Consider the following 19,521-nt stretch of genomic DNA (forward strand, 5'->3'; position numbering starts at 1 on the left):
GGAGTTTTGTAGGGCAGGAGTGATATTTACTACTGTATTTAGGAAATGAAACCTGTTTATTGGGCATTCTACCAAACATTAGCATCAGTTATGAATACTTTATATATGAATGGTACCCCATATAAAATGACATGGAGACAATAAAGCCCCTCAAAGTCTTCCTGAATGATTTTTAAATATTATTTTTAAATTAAATTCTATGTTAAAAATATAGTTTTTATGTTAAACAGAGTTAGAGATTGGTTAAGCCTCTTAAATAGATCACAAATCTATGCCATTTAATTCAGTGAATTTTATTGGCTTCGTGTACGTGGCTTTGTCCTGTTAACAGTTTTAACACTGACTTTGCTAAACATATAAAAATATCCTCACCAAAACTTTTGAAGCTAAGTTATACATCTAATGTATATTACACAGGTGACAAAAACAAGATTAAAAATTACCTTGACAAGCATAAAAATGAGTCCAATCACAAATATAAAATTGGATAATGCTAGATATAATGTACTTCCTCAATGTTAAAAAAATTCAATATTCTTAGATGAAAAACTCAAAACTGTACAGATTTAATTCTACTATATTTATTTGCAGAGTTAATATAATTTACATTAAAATATACCTTATGGCAAAGGTGATGGAATATGACAGATATACAGATTATTTTTTAAAGATTTTATTTATTTATTCATGAGAGACACAGAGAGAGGCAGAGATACAGGCAAAGGGAGAAGCAGACTCCCTGCAGGGAGCCTGATGCAGGACTCAATCCCAGGACCCCAGGATCAGGACTTGAGCCAAAGGCAGACGCTCAACTGCTGAACCACTCAGATGCCCCTGAGATTTTCTGAATGAATACATGATCAGCATTTTTAGAAAAGAATTATACTGGGAAATTTGTTCTCTCAGCTAAAAAAACATACTATAAAGCTACAGTGAACAAGTTGATATAGTCAAGTCTGTGCATATACTCTTGTTTGGGGATAAACTCTTAGAAGTTACAAAAATCTATTATTTGGCTCTGCTCAATAGCTAAACTCTCTTTTTTAAGCAGGGCTTATCAATGAATCATTCTTTGCAATCCAATATTCCCAATAATAGGATAATGTTTTACCTAGATTAGTAAAACTCTGTAAAAAGTCAACTGGATATTGACCTCTTAGAGTCATTCATTCTGCTGCCACAAATAATTCTCTCTGAGCCTTAAGAAAACATTCAAGGTAATGTTTGCAACTGAAACAATTTACTTTGTAATTTCACATGCCCTTCCTTTTTTTTTTCCTCCATGACTTTTTCAAGAAAAAATGAAAACCTTTTTCAGTAAAACCCTGATCTAGGACATTCAGAGTCCCTCCCACCTCTGACATGAACTCCAGGAGACAGGAAACAAACTGTAGTTCTAAAAGAGTATTTCCAGAGTAAAACAATGTGTAACACAGACAGCATGTGCCATCAGAGCAAACACTTCCACAGTCTGCTCTGCCTAGATCTAGAAGATAACAGGAAGCACAGAGAACCTTAAAGACAGAATTCTCAATGTTTGCAAGAGGAGAAACAACTCCACAATCCGTGTTCAAGCCTTATGTAAGAAAACAAAACTTCCAATGCAGTCAATGAGGAAACCTTATTGCCAATTCCATCTAACAAAGGTTTCCACGCCTTTTTGGTAAGGAAGGACAATCTTACCACCCTATGGATTTTTGGTATTTTTGAACTAAATAATCACCACATATTGTTACTTAACAGTGTGTATTTTTCACTCCATTGTACGTGTTTGGTTATTCTAATTATTTTTATGAGCAATAATAAATTCCCAAGTAAAAATAACTTTCTAATAAATATCTTAAATGAGGTAGAAGTTATATTATTCAAATAAAGACCACATTTTTTCCTTAAAAAACTGCTGAACAACAACAACAACAAAAACTGCTGAATAAGCAAGTATTACCCCCTGTAGGATCCCTCTTAAAAATGATTTATATCAGCATATGTCATGTATTGTACAAATATGCTCTAAAAATGCATTATCTAGTCCTGCCATGGATTCTCAGTAGTCTGAATTAGTTTGTAAATTGGTGCACAGGGTGTGCCTGGGTGGCTCAGTCAACTCAGCATCCCCACTCATGATCTCTGGGTCCTGGGATCAGGCCCCACATCAAGCTCTGCACTCAGTGTGGAGTCAACTTGTTCCTCTCCCTCTGCTCCTCCTCCTGCTCACTCACTGTCTCCCAAAGATAGATAGATAGATAGATAGATAGATAGATAGATAGATAGATAGATAGATGACAGATAGATAAAAATTGGTGCACAGCATTTATTGGGCCAATGTGATAACATCAACACCTATTAAGGTACTGAACTTAATTAACTTTACATTCTTTAGGAGCATGAATGTAGGCATATGTGCACATGCACACAGGCAAGCATACACGTACACAGAGAGACAGATAAATATGTAGAAGTAACAGGTAAAAGTGGGAAAACTATGCTAATAATTTAGTGTAATCCATTACTACTTTTGGAAAAAGCAAGCCAACACAGGTATTGTCATTGAATAAAGACATCTCATTTTTCATCGTAAGTCTAGGGAAGTATCAGTTTGAAGTAGTAAATCATTTGACTTATAAGATATCCCAAAGAAATATAGATTTATTTCTCTGGGTACACATAGTAGCAATGCTAAAATGTGTTTTTGGGGATTCTTAGGAGTCTAACTTAAATAAACCAAGGATTATGACTTGTTTTGAACAAATGGATTGCTTGCCTCACATGGGTACATCCTAAGTTCTTGATAGCAGGACTCTTTAGTAGGAAGAACTAACTAGCATTATTAAACATTAAACATGAAGTCTGTGCAGGCACTGCTCAAGTGCTTTATCCCACATTTACAGTCAATCCTCACAATGACCCTATACAACTAAGGAGAAAATAACTTGCCCAATATTACAAAGATAGCATTAAGAAACCTGGAATTGAATCTCAGGTATGTCTGGCCTTAGAGCTTAAATTCATTAGCTGCTACATGATGTGGGCTCATGAAAATACCAACTCTCTAAGCCATAGAATTTTGTAAATTCTTAATTTTTAAATAAACCATGTATCTTAAACAATGAGTAAATTTAGATTTAGCTCTAGTCTCAAGTCAATTGGTAGCACAATATTTTTTAGCTATATTTTATTGTCAATGTGGAAGAGAGATTTTTAGCACTGAATTGATAATTTCCCCAAACAAAGCAATTATATTGTCTAAAATCATTTGTGGGAAAAGGCAGGGTGAAAATAACTACATTTATACATATATATCTAAACCTATACGCATACCTATCTCTAAGGTCAAAGATAAAAATACTGTAAATATTTTTCTCTGCTACAAATAAAACAAGAAATGAGTATGATGTACTTGGGAGTTATTAAAAAGGAAATTCCAAGCCCACACACCAAATGTAGCAGAGAGAAATGTGAAACTTCTCACCCTAATCTGAACCCTCCTCCCATTGGAACACAGAGAATTTTTCCTCAATTAATGGGAAGATTCCCTTCCTCCACACAAGTATCACAATAGTCCAGAGGTCCCACACCATGTCAGTACATCAGGAAGGTTCCTCTGCTTTTTTCTCTGAACAGGTTGGTGCAGAGATGTCCGTTGTCCAGGTTTAGATGGGGCTGCTTTTATGTCATATGTAACACAAGAGAGTCCTTGACTAAGGACCCAGCTCTAGGGCCCATCTTGTCAGCATGGCCCTCTGAGGACTTTCCACCTCCCATTTAGGGACCAAACGTCTTCCAGGCCCACTCCAACATCTAATGTCCTTGTTCTCATCTCTTGCTCTTCAAAAAGCTCAAGATTCTAGAAAACAAATCCAAAAACACAGGTTGTTTGTGAATAACTTCCACCTTCGCCCTCTAAACAAACTGTCCAAGGGCACCAGAGTCTGGCTATAGGCTTGAGCCCAGGGAATAATAATAGAGAAAAACCGATTAATATCTTATTAACTTATCTTGATACAAATAATATGCAAAAGTAAAGAAAACAATCTTTTTGCCTCTTTTCTCTCTACCATATCCTACTTCTCATTTACTCTTGTTTATTTATTTATTTATTTATTTATTTATTTATTTATTTATTTATTTATTTTTAAGATTTTATTTATCATCATAGACATAGAGAGAGAGAGAGGCACAGAGACACAGGCAGAGGGAGAAGCAGGCTCCATGCCGGAACCCGACGCAGGACTCGATCCCAGGACTCCAGGATCGCGCCCTGGGCCAAAGGCAGGCGCTAAACCACTGAGCCACCCAGGGATCCCCCTCATGTTTACTCTTGTTTACTCTTGTTTTATATATTACTCTTTCTTTTTTCCATTTCTTTCATGCTTTCATCTCCTCTCTTTCCAGGACCCATATACCTCAATGGAAATAGTGATGCTCTCTAGACCACCTCCATGTTGAATATGGCACTAGCTTAGATTAAACTGGCAGGAAAATCTTTAAAAGTATTTGCCCATAACTAATTCTAAGTCTCAAAAGTTAGAGTCTGTGTATGTTTGTGCGTAATGATTTTTATTTTTTATTCTCAACAAAGCTTGGCAATAGATATCTTGATGTTCTGGAGGATATTCTGGTCTAAGTACCCTACTCCCACCCACCAAGTGGTGGTTGCAATTTAAATAATAAAATAACCACTTTAGGGCAGCCCTGGTGGCGCAGCGGTTTAGCGCCGCCCGCAGCCCAGGGTGTGATCCTGGAGACCCTGGATCGAGTCCTGCGTCGGGCTCTCTGCATGGAGCCTGCTTCTCTCTCTGCCTCTCTCTCTCTGTGTGTCTCTATGATTAATAAATAAAATCTTTAAAAAAATAAAATAAAATAACCACTTTAACTTGCAAAAGCTAGTTCCCTGGCTTTTTCAAATTTTCTTCAGACACAGGCACTTTACCTTTTTCAATTTCCAAGCCCCTTAACTGTTTGACTCACTGACGTTTCAGAATGTTACAAAGCGAAGTTGCATTTAACAGATGTTCATTTCAAGGAGCTTCAGAACCTTATAAATTATTGTAAATTAATTGCTCATTTTGGAGTTTGACAAAGCAGCTCTCAGAGCCTTTCCTGATCTGTGCCAGAGCAAAGGAAGAGTGAAAAAAAAAAAAGCACTAGGTTGGAGTCCCAGGAAAAAGAATATCTCCTGTGCTTTAGTAAGTGGCTGTGTCATATAAAACTTATGTTGGCTGTTAAGTGGCCAAGCCAGCTGCATCCCATGTGCCACAAATGATCTGGCCTCTTATTTCTCCTGTTTAGTTATTGTGTCTATAAATTCAATGGGCCACCTGTGCAATGTGCTCATCCAGAAGAGTCCCAGAGGAAGCATTAACATATCAAGGCTCATAAAGCACAAATCCTTAAATGTAAAAACCGACACTTTCATCCTCTTTAGGCTACATCTATATAGATTTCTTTTTAATGAAAAAGAAAAAAAAGGCTTATTTTTCTTCTTACAGTAAGATGCCTATGAACAGTGTTATATAATTAATGACTAAATATATATGTTTTAAATTTCTACCATTCTAAAGCTACCTAATTTTATCTCCTCTAAAACTATATGTCAGACCATGATTAAAACACTCATCACTACCAGTAACTCACCATTCTATCTAATCAAGAAAATAATCCATGCCAAACATTTAACAAGCATCAATTAATAGGATCAAAACAAAATATAATGCAAACTTTAAAAGTACCTGGACACATCTTTTTCTCCTTTCAATTATTTTCTATTTTTCATGAAAATTTGGGAAATCTAATAGAGAATCCATTCCTCTAACTTGCCTTTCCACTTCGACAGTGTTAGCCAAACACTTTAAAGTATTTAGTAACATTTTGAACATACCTCTCTTAGTGTTTCACCTGGAGTGTTGTAATTATTTATTCATCTCACCTGTCCCCTTCAGACTGGAAACTTCTAACAGCAATTCTTGATAGAGGTTGGAGAGGAGGTGTGTGGTCATTTAAAGACCTTTTGTTTATATACATCCGCCTTCCCAGCACTTTCTACTCCATCCTAAAGACTAACAAAACACAGGAAGGTAGGGAGTAAAGAAGAGAGAAGAGAGGTCATGTATATTTTGACAAAGTTACCCACTATAGGGAGAAGATATATTGCATTTATATTTGTGTGCATATCAGTACCTGACACATCACAGGAGATTAATAGACTCTGAATGAATGAGTGAAACAAAATAAAGCAAAACCTTCCAGTTTGAATAATCCAGCACTCAATCCAATGATTTGAATTGAGTCAAATCATTCAGCAAACTCATTCTGAAAAAAAAAAGATTTTGATTATTATTTATATTTATATTTGAATGTTATCTTCTAATTAACATTTGTACAATGATGGGGAGAGGAGATAGGGAGGTGATGATGTTTAGGGGAAGAAGAGAGTCAGTATCAATTCATAAGGGTAAGGCTAGGGTAATACATAAAAGACAAAGAGAAGCTCTATGGTTTAATGACTGTGTTAGGCCTCAGGTTACTGCATTAGAACCAGAACATTTACCTTTGAATGTGTACTGAAAAGCTGAACCAAACCCATCACACATTCCCATTGTTTCCCTACTGATAAAAAGTTGGGGGGATCCCTGGGTGGCTCAGCGGTTTAGCGCCTGCCTTTGGCCCAGGGCGTGATCTTGGAGTCCCGGGATCGAGTCCCACAGTCCCACGTCTGGATCCCTGCATGGAGCCTGCTTTTCCCTCTGCCTGTGTCTCTGCCTCTCTCTCTCTCTCTCTCTCTCTGTCTCTCATGAATAAATAAATAAAATCTTAAAAAAAAAAGTTGGAAATTATCACCAAAACATAATAACTACTTAAGAAGAGGCAATAAAACATATTCTATGACACCTCTTGAATAATCAGGACCAACTCCATTCCTTAGCAGGAAGTGAAAGAGACAGATCAGCTATTTAGTCACTTAAGTTAGTTCAACTTCAGAATAGGTAGAAAAAAAATTAATCTTGCCAGAAAAGAGGTCTGGATTTTACCCTTGTCTCCTGGAAGATGATCTCTAGAAAGAGTATCTTTTTTAAATTGGGAGCTTTGGGACACATAAGAAATTCTAACAATGTGACTTATGATGGAAGTTTGGGGCCACGCAGCATCCGCTCTACCTCATTTGGGGCTGGAGAGTAAAAGTTTCAACCCTGCCTCCCAGTCAGACATTTAGGCAGTCAACTCTGTCATGGAAGCCTAGGTGAGTTTCTCTGGTTGGCAGTGCTCCATGTGTATCATCACACGTCATCACCAGAAAAGTAACACTGTCCATGACTCCCTGAGGAAAGGAAAACTGGAAACTCCTTGTTTGGAACTTTCTTGGATTCTGCTTCATGAATCTCTTCCACTGGCTGATTTTTTTAAAGATCTTTATCCTTTCCCTACAATAAACTGTGACTGTGAGTATAACAGCCCACAGTAAGTGTGATGTATCCTTCTAGTGAACTAGCAAAACTGAGGGTGATCTTTGGAACCCCCAAATTCTGTAGTTGGTGTCAGAAATGTGTGGTCTTGGGGTGGTCTCGGTGGTTCAGTCAGTTGACTGCCTTAGGAAGTGAAAGTAGCAATAATCTTTATTTATTTTTTATTTTTTTAATTTTATTTATTTATGATAGGCACACAGTGAGAGAGAGAGAGAGGCAGAGACATAGGCAGAGGGAGAAGAAGGCTCCATGCACCGGGAGCCCTACGTGGGATTCGATCCCGGGTCTCCAGGATCACGCCCTGGGCCAAAAGCAGGCGCTAAACCGCTGCGCCACCCAGGGATCCCAGCAATAATCTTTAAAATGCTGTCAAGAATTGTTGTGTAGAGCAGAAAAGGGATGTTCAGAGATGGCAATTTTTCCTTATCTTGTCTAATTTTCTGATGAATTTTAATTCTTATGAGGTCTGGCTTTCAGAAGCATTTCATGTATGTGCAACAAATTCTTTTCTTTCATTGTAATTATATGAAATGCTGTTATAATTTTTTTTTTTTTGTCTGGAGCATGCGCTCTTTTATTTATCTATTGTTATAAACCAAACCACCTCAAATACTCATTGTCTCATGAATCTGCAATGGAGGCAGAGCCCAGTGAGGACAATGCATCTTTAATCCACTTAGCATCAAATGGAGTGGCTTGAAGGCTGGGGGCCAGAAATTATCTAAAGACTCATTTAGTTTAGTTGTTTAGTTTAGTTGTTGTTGTTGGCTGGGAATTCAGTTGGAGCTATGGCCCGAACACCTAGATGTGACTTTTATATGTGGATGTTTGGCTTCCTCTCAACATGGTGTTTAGGTTCCAAGGACAAAAGTCCCAAAGGAGAGAGAGCCAGGAGGAAACTTTACCAATCTTATGACCTCACTTCAGAAGCCATGCACTCTGAAGTCTATCATTCAGCTGCATTTTGTTTGTGGAGGGTCTCACAAAAGCAAGGGGAAATCTAACTTCTTGATGAGGGCTGGCTGGCAGAGTTCTGGAAAAGCACAAGGGACCAACAATAATGCTTGTCCCATTTTTGGACAAAATTATCTACTACAGCAATTCCCTATGAGAAAGGAAAATGAATGACCTGAGTTCATTTTTCCATAAGGAAAATAAAAAAAACTAGCACTATACTTTCATTCTATCTCATAAATAATATGGCATGTGTGTACATTAAGAACTCCAAATTAAAGCTGACAAGCTTTTATGTTCTTCATACTAAGTGTCATACTTTTCTCTATTCTCTTATTAACCCATTGGTAGTCAACTGATCTGGGTAATTCTCAGGGCCTGAATAAGAATAAAACTCTTATAAGTGTCTCAGTCTTGAAAGAAAACAAGGAATGGCTCTTTCCTATTCTACCTCATGCTAACCTTTTGTGAAATAACATTTCAAGGAATAACTATTTATGTTTAAATGCCTTAGGAAAAAAGATACTCCATGTGATATTTTGCTAAAAATGTTTTTTTTTGGGGGGGGTTATGGAAAGAAGTCTTTAAGAAGTAATCAAAAAAGATTTCTGATAGATACTAGACATCAGACTAAATGGATTACTGGCAATATTTAATTTGCCAATTTCAATATTGCTAACCCATTTTCCTTAGTTGGTTGTGCCAGGAGCAGTAGCCTCCAAAACCACAGCCTGCTTAAATAGCAGCTTAATTCAACTGATAACACATTCTTTTCCCTGAAGATAATTGTTTAAAATTGTTTTAATAGCTGACTCTGGCTTCAGATCAAGTATTCACTGCTGTCAATAAAATGCAACATTATCTTCTATGGTTTTTCCAGTTTTTCTCCATAAGTCAGGCTTTCTAGACTTTTATGAATATATTTTTTTAAAGCTCAGTAATTGAAGATTCTACAAATATGGAGTGGGGCTTACAGTCTTGGATACCAATAAATCTCTCCAGTCAAACAGTGATGTTTTTTGCCTCTTTGCCAGTTATGTGAGAAACACAAATCAGGATCAAAAATACTAAAGATGAAACAAGTCAGAGTTTCCAACGTTTTTATAATTGTTCCCACAATTTAGGATCCTAAAATATGGGATATAGAAGGAAGGTAGGAACATAGGAAGAAAAAGATAGAAGGAAACATTACGAAAGAAAGAAATTTTGATTTAGTGTATTGCAATATTTTGTAAAGTTACATTAGAAGCAATTTACTGGGCAGCCCGGGTGGCTCAGCAGTTTAGCGCTGCCTTCAGCCCAGGGCCTGATCCTGGAGACCTGGGATGGAGTCCCACATCCGGCTCCCTGCATGGAGCCTGCTTCTCCCTCTGCCTGTGTTTCTGCCTCTCTCTCTCTCTCTCTGTGTGTCTCTCATGAATAAATAAATAAAATTAAAAAAAAAAAAGAAGCAATTTACTTTGAGTAAATGATCATAATTTTTTCAAAGTGCAAGTATTTTGAATGTTAGAAATATTATCTACAAAATAGTCTCTCTACTTCAAGGACAAACATGGATCAAGATAATATAGGTTTTTATTTTTATTTTATTTTTTTAGGTTTTTAAACTGAGATTTTTTTACAATATTTTGAAAAAGTAAAATGTTATCATATATATGAAAATACATATAAATACATATATATATATATGAAATCCCTTATAGATTTACCAGTAACATTTTCCCATCAGTTAGGGCCCAGAAGCATAGCTCATCATGTCCTTTGTGGTAGGCTCAGTATGGCGGAAAGAAAGTGAGTGAATGGTAGTTCAAGACAGAGGGCCCAATTTGCTATAGTTTTGAAAATTCATGTCACTTCCCTAAAGCCTAAAGTTACAGGATTTCTTTTCCTTTAGTGCACACAGTTCTGGGTCATGCCGCTTTGAAAAATGAAGACGTAGAACAGGATGAAGAGTGGTGGGCAGCAAAGTTTATTGGGTGATAGTAAAGCAAAGTTTATTGAGAGTACAAAGTTCCCAAAGTGGCAGGGGACCCAAGAGGTTGCCACTGGAGTTCCCAAGTCTAGGGGGGTTTATGGGCTTCTGGCAGAGCTGTTTTAATCTGATTAACCATCGATAAACCCGTCATCCAATCAGGTTTTTGTCATCTACCTAGCACATGAAAAAGCATGGAGGGCTCCTTCCTGGGTAGTGTAAAATCCTTCTAAAGGGTGGTTTCCTCTTAAGGTGGGGGTTCCTTGTCCCTGCCTGACTTTCTTCCAACTATCCTTCATTACTAGCTTCTTCACCTATCAAGTAAGATGCGATAAAAATTAAATCACACTTTTATTTATTTTAAAGATTTTATTTATTTATTCATGAGAGACACAGAGAGGCAGAAATGTACACAGAGGGAGAAGCAGGATCCCTCAGGAGAGCCCAATGCAGGACTCAATCCCAGGACCCCAGGGTCACTCCCTGAGCCCAAGGCGGATGCTCAACCACTGAGCCACCCACACATCCCAAATCACACTTTTATTTTATTAATTAAACAAAAATACGTAGATGGAATTTATTTAAAAATTAAAAACTACTACATAAATTATATCAGAATCACTATATTTACCATTTTGAATATCACACTGCTAAATACGAGCAAATAAGAAATTGTTCTTTTCCAGATTTATTATGCATTTTTTTAAAATTAGATTTGAAGTTACAAATCAGAAGATGGGAGAAAACTACATGTTGAAATGCTAACCAAAATCCAGTTTTGAAGTATTTTATAACTTATCCTTAAAATTTAGTATAATTAGTCCTCTGCTTCCATTCCAAAACAACATTCTTCAGAAACTCATGTATTTCACATTCATATATATATATATATATATATATATATATATATATATTATGGAGGCAAAATAGTAAGGGAATATAGTGTGTCAGTATCATGTAAGTTTTTTTAAAAAATAAAAGCTTTTTATTTGTTTGTTTGAGAGAGAGAGAATGAGAGGAGGGAGAGAGAGAGAGAAACAGACTGCCTGCTGAGCAGGGAGCCCAGGCTCAATCCCAGGACCGGATGATCATAACCTGAACCAAAGGCAGATGCTTAACCAACTGAACCACGCAGGTAGCCCAGTATGATGTAGGTTTTTTTGAACCACTTTTAGATTAACTGATCTTTTACAGAGAGAGGAACTTGATTATCTTTCTCTTTAGTGTGTAAGGTTTTCTTTCCTTAAAAAAAAAATCAAACAGAAAGAAGAGTTAGGAAAAGTTAGCAATAAATAGGATTTCTCAGGATTGTTTTTGAAGTGGTATCAGCATGGAAAGTAAAGCATGATCAGTTTTTCCAAATAAATGTTGTAGATCATAAATTAAATCAACTCATTTAACAATCCTTCAGTGTCTTACTGCCCAGTTTGGGTTCATACTTTGAGTAGAGAGACATAAATGCCCCTCATCATCACTGCAATGAGAAAATCATGGATGTGGTAATAAATCACATGGCCAGTGTGGTGGGCATCTCACCAGAGAAATAACATCCTCTGTTCGGAGTCTCCAAATCCATGACATGATTCTCTGGACTTAACAAGAATTACAGCTATGTTAAGATTCACTTTCCTGCCTGCCCATTGAAGAGAAGTAAAACAATCTTGCCCCTTTAAGCCAGTTACTCCTAGAGTCCAGACAGCACTCATCATCATGAAGTTGTTTGGCAAGAGCCTGAGTCTGTTCCCCAACTCCCAGTCACCACAGTTTGAGTCACTTTGACAAGTCCCGGTGGCTACCATAGGATGGAAAGAATGATAAGGCTTGGACCAAAAAGAATATGATTGAAATCTAAATTATGTTACTTGGATTTGAGTGAGTTTGAGCACATCAATCAACTTCCCTAAACTTTAGATTGCTCTGTAAAACAAAATTCGTGCCTTAACACCTATACCAAAGTGAAAACACTGTGAAATCTCCAAGTCCATCTGTGTCAAGTTTTAGGGTGCTTCAGCACCAGCTGAGGGACTTGTTGACACACGGATAGCCCCACCCTAATAGGTCCTGACTCGGTAGTTCATGTGCGGGGCCTGGGAATTCACATTTTGATAAGTTCCCAGGCAATGCTCCTGTTCCTGGACCGTGCCACACTTAGAGCACAATTGCTCTAAAATATTATACAAATATAAGTGAATAACATTAGTATAGTAGTAGGTGCCAAAGTAGCTTTTGTAGGCAAAACAAATCTGAAATAAAATGCAATCCATTGCATAAGGCTGCAGGAAGGCTGAATACAGCATGCCACCACAGTGAGCAGAAACTTCTCAGATCACTGTGAGGATTACCACACAAGCCATGTACGTGTTGTGGTGAGATTTTTTCCAGCCAGATACGCTGTGCTCAACAGTCTGAGAGAGGAGAGTGCCTACGCACCCAATTCTTTTTAAAGTCTCAGAAGGCTGTCTTTCTAGGAGAGATCACTTCCTCCATTTGGAAATTTGACTTTATTCTTGTTTTTGCTTCTTCAAGCCTACTCATCAACTTATTTCTTCAGTCAAGTTTTGACCAAAAACAATCTGGACTCAATATTTAATAGACATATTTGGTAAATAGTGGTAAACTTTACACAAAACAAATGAAAGTGCATCAAGCTTTGGTGGTGGTGGCAAATGATAATCCCATTCCTTCTCATCTGGTTTACTGCTAGTACACATAAAAATACAAAAATTATAGTCTCGAGACTGCTCTTTGGACAAAATTCAAAAATTTAATTTAAATCTTTCAAAGACTCTGTGGAAACATAATTCTCTGTGAAACTAACTTCTTTTAAGGAAAACCAGAAAATATGATGCTTTAAAAAACAGAATTATTAGTTGTAAAATTTATACACACACAATTTTCCAAGGTAATGTTGAAGTTACCACTTTCTTCAAGTGCCCCTCAGAATAATACATGCCATTTTTCTAAATGGATTCTGGACAAAGAAAGTCTGTGAAAGTGATCTACTTGCGACTGTGTCTTATGTCTTTTTAAAGTACCTCAGGGCTCAAGTCTGCATCGAGAAGAATTGCTTTACTCTGCTCAATTTTACCCCAAATTATTACCCTGCAACATGAAAGTATAAGGCATTTTATTAACAGAACAAAATTACTCTTTTCTCCCATTAAGGCTCAGTACTAGATCCATGTATTTTTACTATAGACTTACTTATAAAAACCAAGGAGTTAAAACTTGCCCTGGTCCAGAACCTGGTATTAGCTCCTGAGTCTGCTTTCTTACTAATTTCTGGCTTACTAGAATAATGCTATCAGAGATTTGTACACAGTCAAGTATAAATCACACAATATTGAGAACTAAACATTCTTTCTGACATCACCAGCTAATATGAGGGAAAAAGAAAGTGATAGTATATTATTGTGCTGACAGTATGGATGCATATAAGCTTGCTGAAACACATGTTTCTTAAATTATAGGCTAAATTCATCGAGGCTTTTCCCAACAAACTTTCTAATAGCTCTCTTGAATGGTTTCTGGTAAACAGACTTGGAGAAGAGACCTCATTCACCTTTGTTTAATATCTAACTGCAAAATTGATATTGACCAGTGACATAATTAAGGATAATAAATGGACTTGAGAACTAGTGCTTCCGTTGGGAAGGGAACAGAGGCCCTATGAATAGCTCTGAATTGCAGAATTGAATTCTCATATCCAAAAGCTACACAATAGTCCCTTCTATACAACATGACTACAGTTTTTGTTAAATGTAGTACTTAATACGTCAAGACTTTACATTGCTAGCTGGTATTATATTGAATTCCAGACCTGAACACATGCCCATGCTTATTGCTCAAATGCAGAACTAATGCACAATTCCAGTGAAAAGTACATGTTGTAGTTCTAACTGTATGCATTCTGGACATTCCACTGAACTTACCCCATACCCAGGTAAAATAAGCAACTTGTCACTCTGATGAACTCTCAAATAAACTATTTGATAATTTAAAATGACCTAATGTGATGTGATAAGAAAAATATATCTTAGGAAATATGTAACAAGTTTGCTCAAAACAAAGACAAAGGGATCAAAGCAACTGAAATAGATTTAGTGCAGTAAAAAATAGAGTTCTATGCCCTCAAGATCCATGGCTAGTGAGAAAAGGCAAGTTCCCTGGCCTTTTTCCATTCCATTTTCTCAGCTTCTGAAAGAAACATGCTTAAAAATGCTTAACTGTTTTTTTTTTTATTTTTATTTTTAGGAACAGACAGCCTATTAAGAAGCATGTGTATCCTAGTCAAATCATCTACGCACTCTTATTGTGCCCTAAGCTTTGAGTTATTTTTGCATGGGAGGGCACTCAAACAGTGATGCCATGTACTATTAGCCTCCACTAACAACAAAATGTAAGATGCTCTGAGCTTTCTCCTCATAGTACAGTATATAAATGGTTTTAAGTCTCATTCCTCCTTCATCAACATTGAAGTCATTCTACATGATATTTGTATTTTTTTCAAATTTTTTAACATGTGGGAGCAATATAAGTCCATAAAGAATAAGCATTCCGAGAATCACTAAACTAAGATCGTTGGGATACAAACCTTTTGGCACATTGCAATATATCAGTATTGAGAACTCTCAAGCTCCTGGACAGTTGATCTTGAATTTATCTTCATTTAACTTTTCAACTACCTCATTGCACTGAAAGTTATTTTACTATGAACAAAAGCCCAAAACAAAACTTTTACACCAACATCATTATATGGATATTATACTAAAAATAATATGTATTCCACACATGCACACACACACATTCAAATTTAGTTTTCCAATACTCACTATAAGATTCTGTTTACTTTCACTTGTTTTATTGTTTTAATTGCTAATTATTGAGGATATATTAAGGTCAGGCACTAATAGTGGATAAAGATAAATTAGATATGTTAGGTGACATTGTAAACCTCACACACTATTAAGAGAGATTTGAAAAAAAAATAAGAGAGATTTGAAGAAAAAATAGAAAATAAACCTCATTCATAAACAGATAATCACAATGTAGTGTGAAAAATGCCAAGTTAGTTGTTTTTTTTGTTTGTTTGTTTTGTTTTTTTATTACAGACCCTAAGCGAGAGATAGCTCAATTGAGTTTCCCTAAGTTATTGGTCTAGGTCTTTTTCTTCTGCATCCAGGAATTTCTTCATAACTCATTAACTTGTAATATCTCTGCCTACCACACCAAGATATACACTCCAAGTGTTAAATATAAAAGTTCATTAAAACTTAACTCAGCTGCTCTGCATACTCCCATTCCTAGCAGCAGTTCCTTATTATTATCAAATGATTTCAAAATGCACCCTGCCACAAACACATCCACCTATCAGCAAGCAAAATCAGTACTACTGCTTCTCCAGGCACATCAAAGCAAACATAAACATTTTAAGTGCACCACAAAGTGAAAATCGCTTTAGGTGTTCAGGATTCAAAAGAACAAATGCAGTGGCACAAGTGCCCAAGAAGTTTCCTTTTAAACACAGATTTAATACGCACTCACTAAGCATCTATGAGACAAGTTCCAGGCTGGGTACTAAGGATTCAGAAAGAAATGAGATCTGGTGGATGCCTGACAGGATCAGGTAATCTAGCAACTGATAATTAAAATAAAGAAATTAGGATTAAGATACCTGGGTGGCTCAGTGGTTGAGCATCTGCCTTTGGCTCCGGTCGTGATCCCGGGGTCCTAGGATTGAGTCCCACATCAGGCTCCTCGCACGGCGCCTGCTTCTCCCTTTGCCTGTGTCTGCCTCTCTCTGTGTCTCTCATGAATAAATAAATAAATTTGTTTAAAAAAAAAAGAAACTAGGATTAAGACATTTGGTATCTGTAACAGAATAGTTACCAGCAAATTTGACTACACAATTATTTCAAACAATTTGTTCCCTAATTAGCTACCAATTTAAAGTATTGAAGGTATTTTTAACTTCCAGTTGATTAGTTATCAACTTAGTTACCAAATTACCAACTCTAAATATTGAAGATATGTTTAAATAGTGGGTGGGGGGTAAAGATGTTCCCTAATTAATTGGGTCAAATTATTCTTTTTTTCAGAAAGTAAATAGTGTATAGAGCATCTTAGAATGTTAACGCATACTGGAGTGCTCGGGTGGTTTACTCAGTTAAGTGTTTGACTTGATTTTGATCTTTAGGTCATGATTTCAGGGTCATGAGATAGAGCCCCAAGTCTGGCTCCACACTGAGCATAGAGCCTACTTAAGATTCTCTCTCTCCCCCTGCCCCTCCCCCTGCTGGCTTGCACACGCGCTCTCTCTCTCTCTCCCTCTCTCTGTCTCTCTCTCTCTCTCACACACACACACACACACAAAAAGTGCTAACACAGACTGAAAGAAGTGCTTTCCAACACTGTTTGGGGAGAATTCTCTTTGCACTGGCACGTTAGCTCCAATTTCAGCCTATCCACACTTACACACAATCCTCTGTCTGTAAAATACTTTGAATCTATAATTCCACTTACTGAAATAGTCCTTTTTCTGTCTGAACTAGATGCATTTACCATTCATATTACATTCAGGTAGCATTACTGCACTTCCGTAGTAGGTCTCTAGCAATTACCTAGGATAGTTTTTAGACTGATGTTTAATTCATTATGAACTAAGTTCAAAATTCTGCACAGCCTGCTACTTACAGGAGACATCATATCCATGCCCTAACTGCCATTAATTTACATCAAATGTCTTTTATTTAACAGGGGGAGGGGGAAGATTAGTTTAATTTGGGGGCATTTGTGACTTTTTTCCACACTGTAGAACTTGCCTAAGGAAGAATCATTTCCCCATTTCTAAAGCCTCATGCTTGTCTTTTGGTTTGGTCATTTGGAAATGTCTCCTAGCCAAGAAATGTGGAGAGTTCTTTGCTATAAGGAATAAGAGAAAAATAACTTTTTTTTTCACCACAAATCCTGACTGTAAACACAGGCCTGCCCCTCCATGACCCTGGATGCGCCAGTTACACATATACACGGAGCATGGGAATCCTCTTCTTTGCGGCCCTCACCTGCCACTCCCATCACACTGCAGCCGCAGCTCCAAGCAGGCAGTAAATCTGTCAGTGGGGCCTAGCACCAAATGGCACTGGGTTCCTATCTAGCCTTTTAAGACGAGCCTCCGAACACTTTCTTCCCCTTAGATTGACATAAATGCTTCACTCTGAAAAAGACTGATATCAAAATCTTTACTCAAGTTGCTTTTTCTCTTAAAAAGTTTTATCAATACAAACCGATAAGAACAAATTTCAAAGAATCATCTAAATGTATCCATACTTGAAAAATCAAGGACACTCATTTTGTTTTGATTTGCCCGTAAATACTGCCTAGTGCCTGAAGAGCTGAAGATAAACCGAGGGATATGTTGAGAGTGGATCACTTGGCAGTCAGGTTTGAAGACTGTACTTCCAAAGCTCCATCAACTACTTCAAGTGAAAGGGCTGTGTTTACCCACCTCTAACTTCGAACACCACACTTTCAGCTTCTCTGTCTCCCATTAGCTCCAATTCAGTGCAATTATCAATGATGTATTGAAATAGAGGGTCACAAAGTAATCTGAGAAGGGGAAAAAAAAAAAACAAGACCCTGCATTCTAAATATTACAGCCATTTTGGAAAGATGACTAGCACAGAAATTCTCAAGCCTCATAATCAACTGTATAGCTACTTTCTGCAAAATTAATTAATTTCTGCTATTTTAGATATACACTTCATTTTCAAAATACATTTAATGGTTTGTTACATACATACATACACACATACACACACACACATATATTTAAAATGACTCCAACACTATATGAGACAAACAAAAGTCTGGAGTTACACCTGGGTTCAAATTCTATTTTGGCCATTTATATATAGGTTTATGAAGATTAAAGGAAATAGCATATATAAGTATCTAGAATGTGATGTGATAAAAAAAAATATGTATCAGTCTTTACTTCTTCCTCATTAGCCATAAAATATTAGGGGTAAAAAAACATTTAAATCATGTTTACATGATCAACATAAACTTGTTGCTTTTAAATCTCCTAATAACTATGACTTGATTTTTTTTTATTATTTTAGTACTGTTCCTTTTAATTTTTTTTCCCCTGTATGGACTAACGTCATTTTATTTCATGAAAGGATAGACTTTCAACAAATGGTTTTGGGAAAATAGGATAACCACATGCAAAAGAATGAAGTCTGACCTTTACCTTACACCATATACAAAGATAAACTCAAAAGAGATCAAAGATCTAAATGTAGAACCTCAATCATAAAACCCTCAGAACAAAATAGTGGGGAAAACTTCCTGACATTAGATCTGGCAAATATTTCTCAGATATGACACCAAGCATAGGCAACAAAAGAAAACTAATAAATAAACTGGGCTTTACCAAACCTAAAAACTATCAGCATCAAAGGACATTTTCAACAGTAAATGTAAAAAGGCAGAACACTGCATGGAAAAAAATATTTGCAAATCATGTATCTGACAAAGTGTTAATACCCAGAATTTATCATTAACTCCTACAACTCAATAACAACAAAAAACAAACAATTCAATTAAAAACCAGGCAAAGTTCTTGAACTGACATTTCTCCAAGAAAGATATACAAATGACCAAGAAGCATATGAAAAGATGCTCAGCATCACTACACATTAGGAAAATGTGAATCGAAACCACAATGATACCATTTTACTCATTAGGATGGCTATTATCCAAAAAGTAAACAAACAAACAAAAAACAGGTGTTGGCAAGGAAGTAAAGGAATGTACACTGCCGGTGGAAATGTAAAATGGTGCAGCTGCTATAGAAAACAGTATGGTGATTCCTCAAAAATTAAAAGTAGAATAACTACATGATCCAGCAATTCTACTTCTGGGCATATACCCAAAAGAACTGAAAGCAGCTATTTGATATACTTCCTGAGGCAAGGGAAACAAAAGCAAAAAATAAATTATTGAAGCTACAGATAAATAAAAAGTTTCTGCACAGCAAAAGAAACAATGAACAAAACTAAAAGGCAGCCTACAGAATGGGAGAAGATTTTTGCCAATGATATATCTGATAAAGAGTTACAATCCAAAATCTAT

The 19,521-nt window shown here is 36.6% G+C and overlaps 1 protein-coding gene across 4 annotated transcripts in view; it reads right to left on the reverse strand.

Moving 5' to 3' along the window:
• Window positions 1-657: 657 nt before the first annotated feature.
• The window catches only part of LOC144303892 (uncharacterized), a 305,981-nt gene continuing 287,117 nt past the window's right edge, over window positions 658-19,521 (reverse strand). For 2 of the 4 annotated variants that reach the window (XR_013370920.1, XR_013370918.1), the window contains 2 exons: window positions 5,927-6,056; window positions 658-3,844 (listed from right to left, as the gene is read on the reverse strand). Coding sequence is in view for 1 of the 4 variants with exons in the window: in XM_077882298.1 (XP_077738424.1) it covers window positions 17,883-17,991 (109 nt within the window). In the remaining 3 variants the exon portion in view is untranslated. Of the gene's footprint in view, window positions 3,845-5,878; window positions 6,057-17,757; window positions 17,992-19,521 lie in introns of those variants that run through there. The other 2 variants (XR_013370913.1, XM_077882298.1) reach the window with 2 other exon arrangements.

Source organism: Canis aureus, chromosome 33 (assembly GCF_053574225.1).
Source record: "Canis aureus isolate CA01 chromosome 33, VMU_Caureus_v.1.0, whole genome shotgun sequence".
NCBI classification, from domain to species: Eukaryota; Metazoa; Chordata; class Mammalia; order Carnivora; family Canidae; genus Canis; species Canis aureus.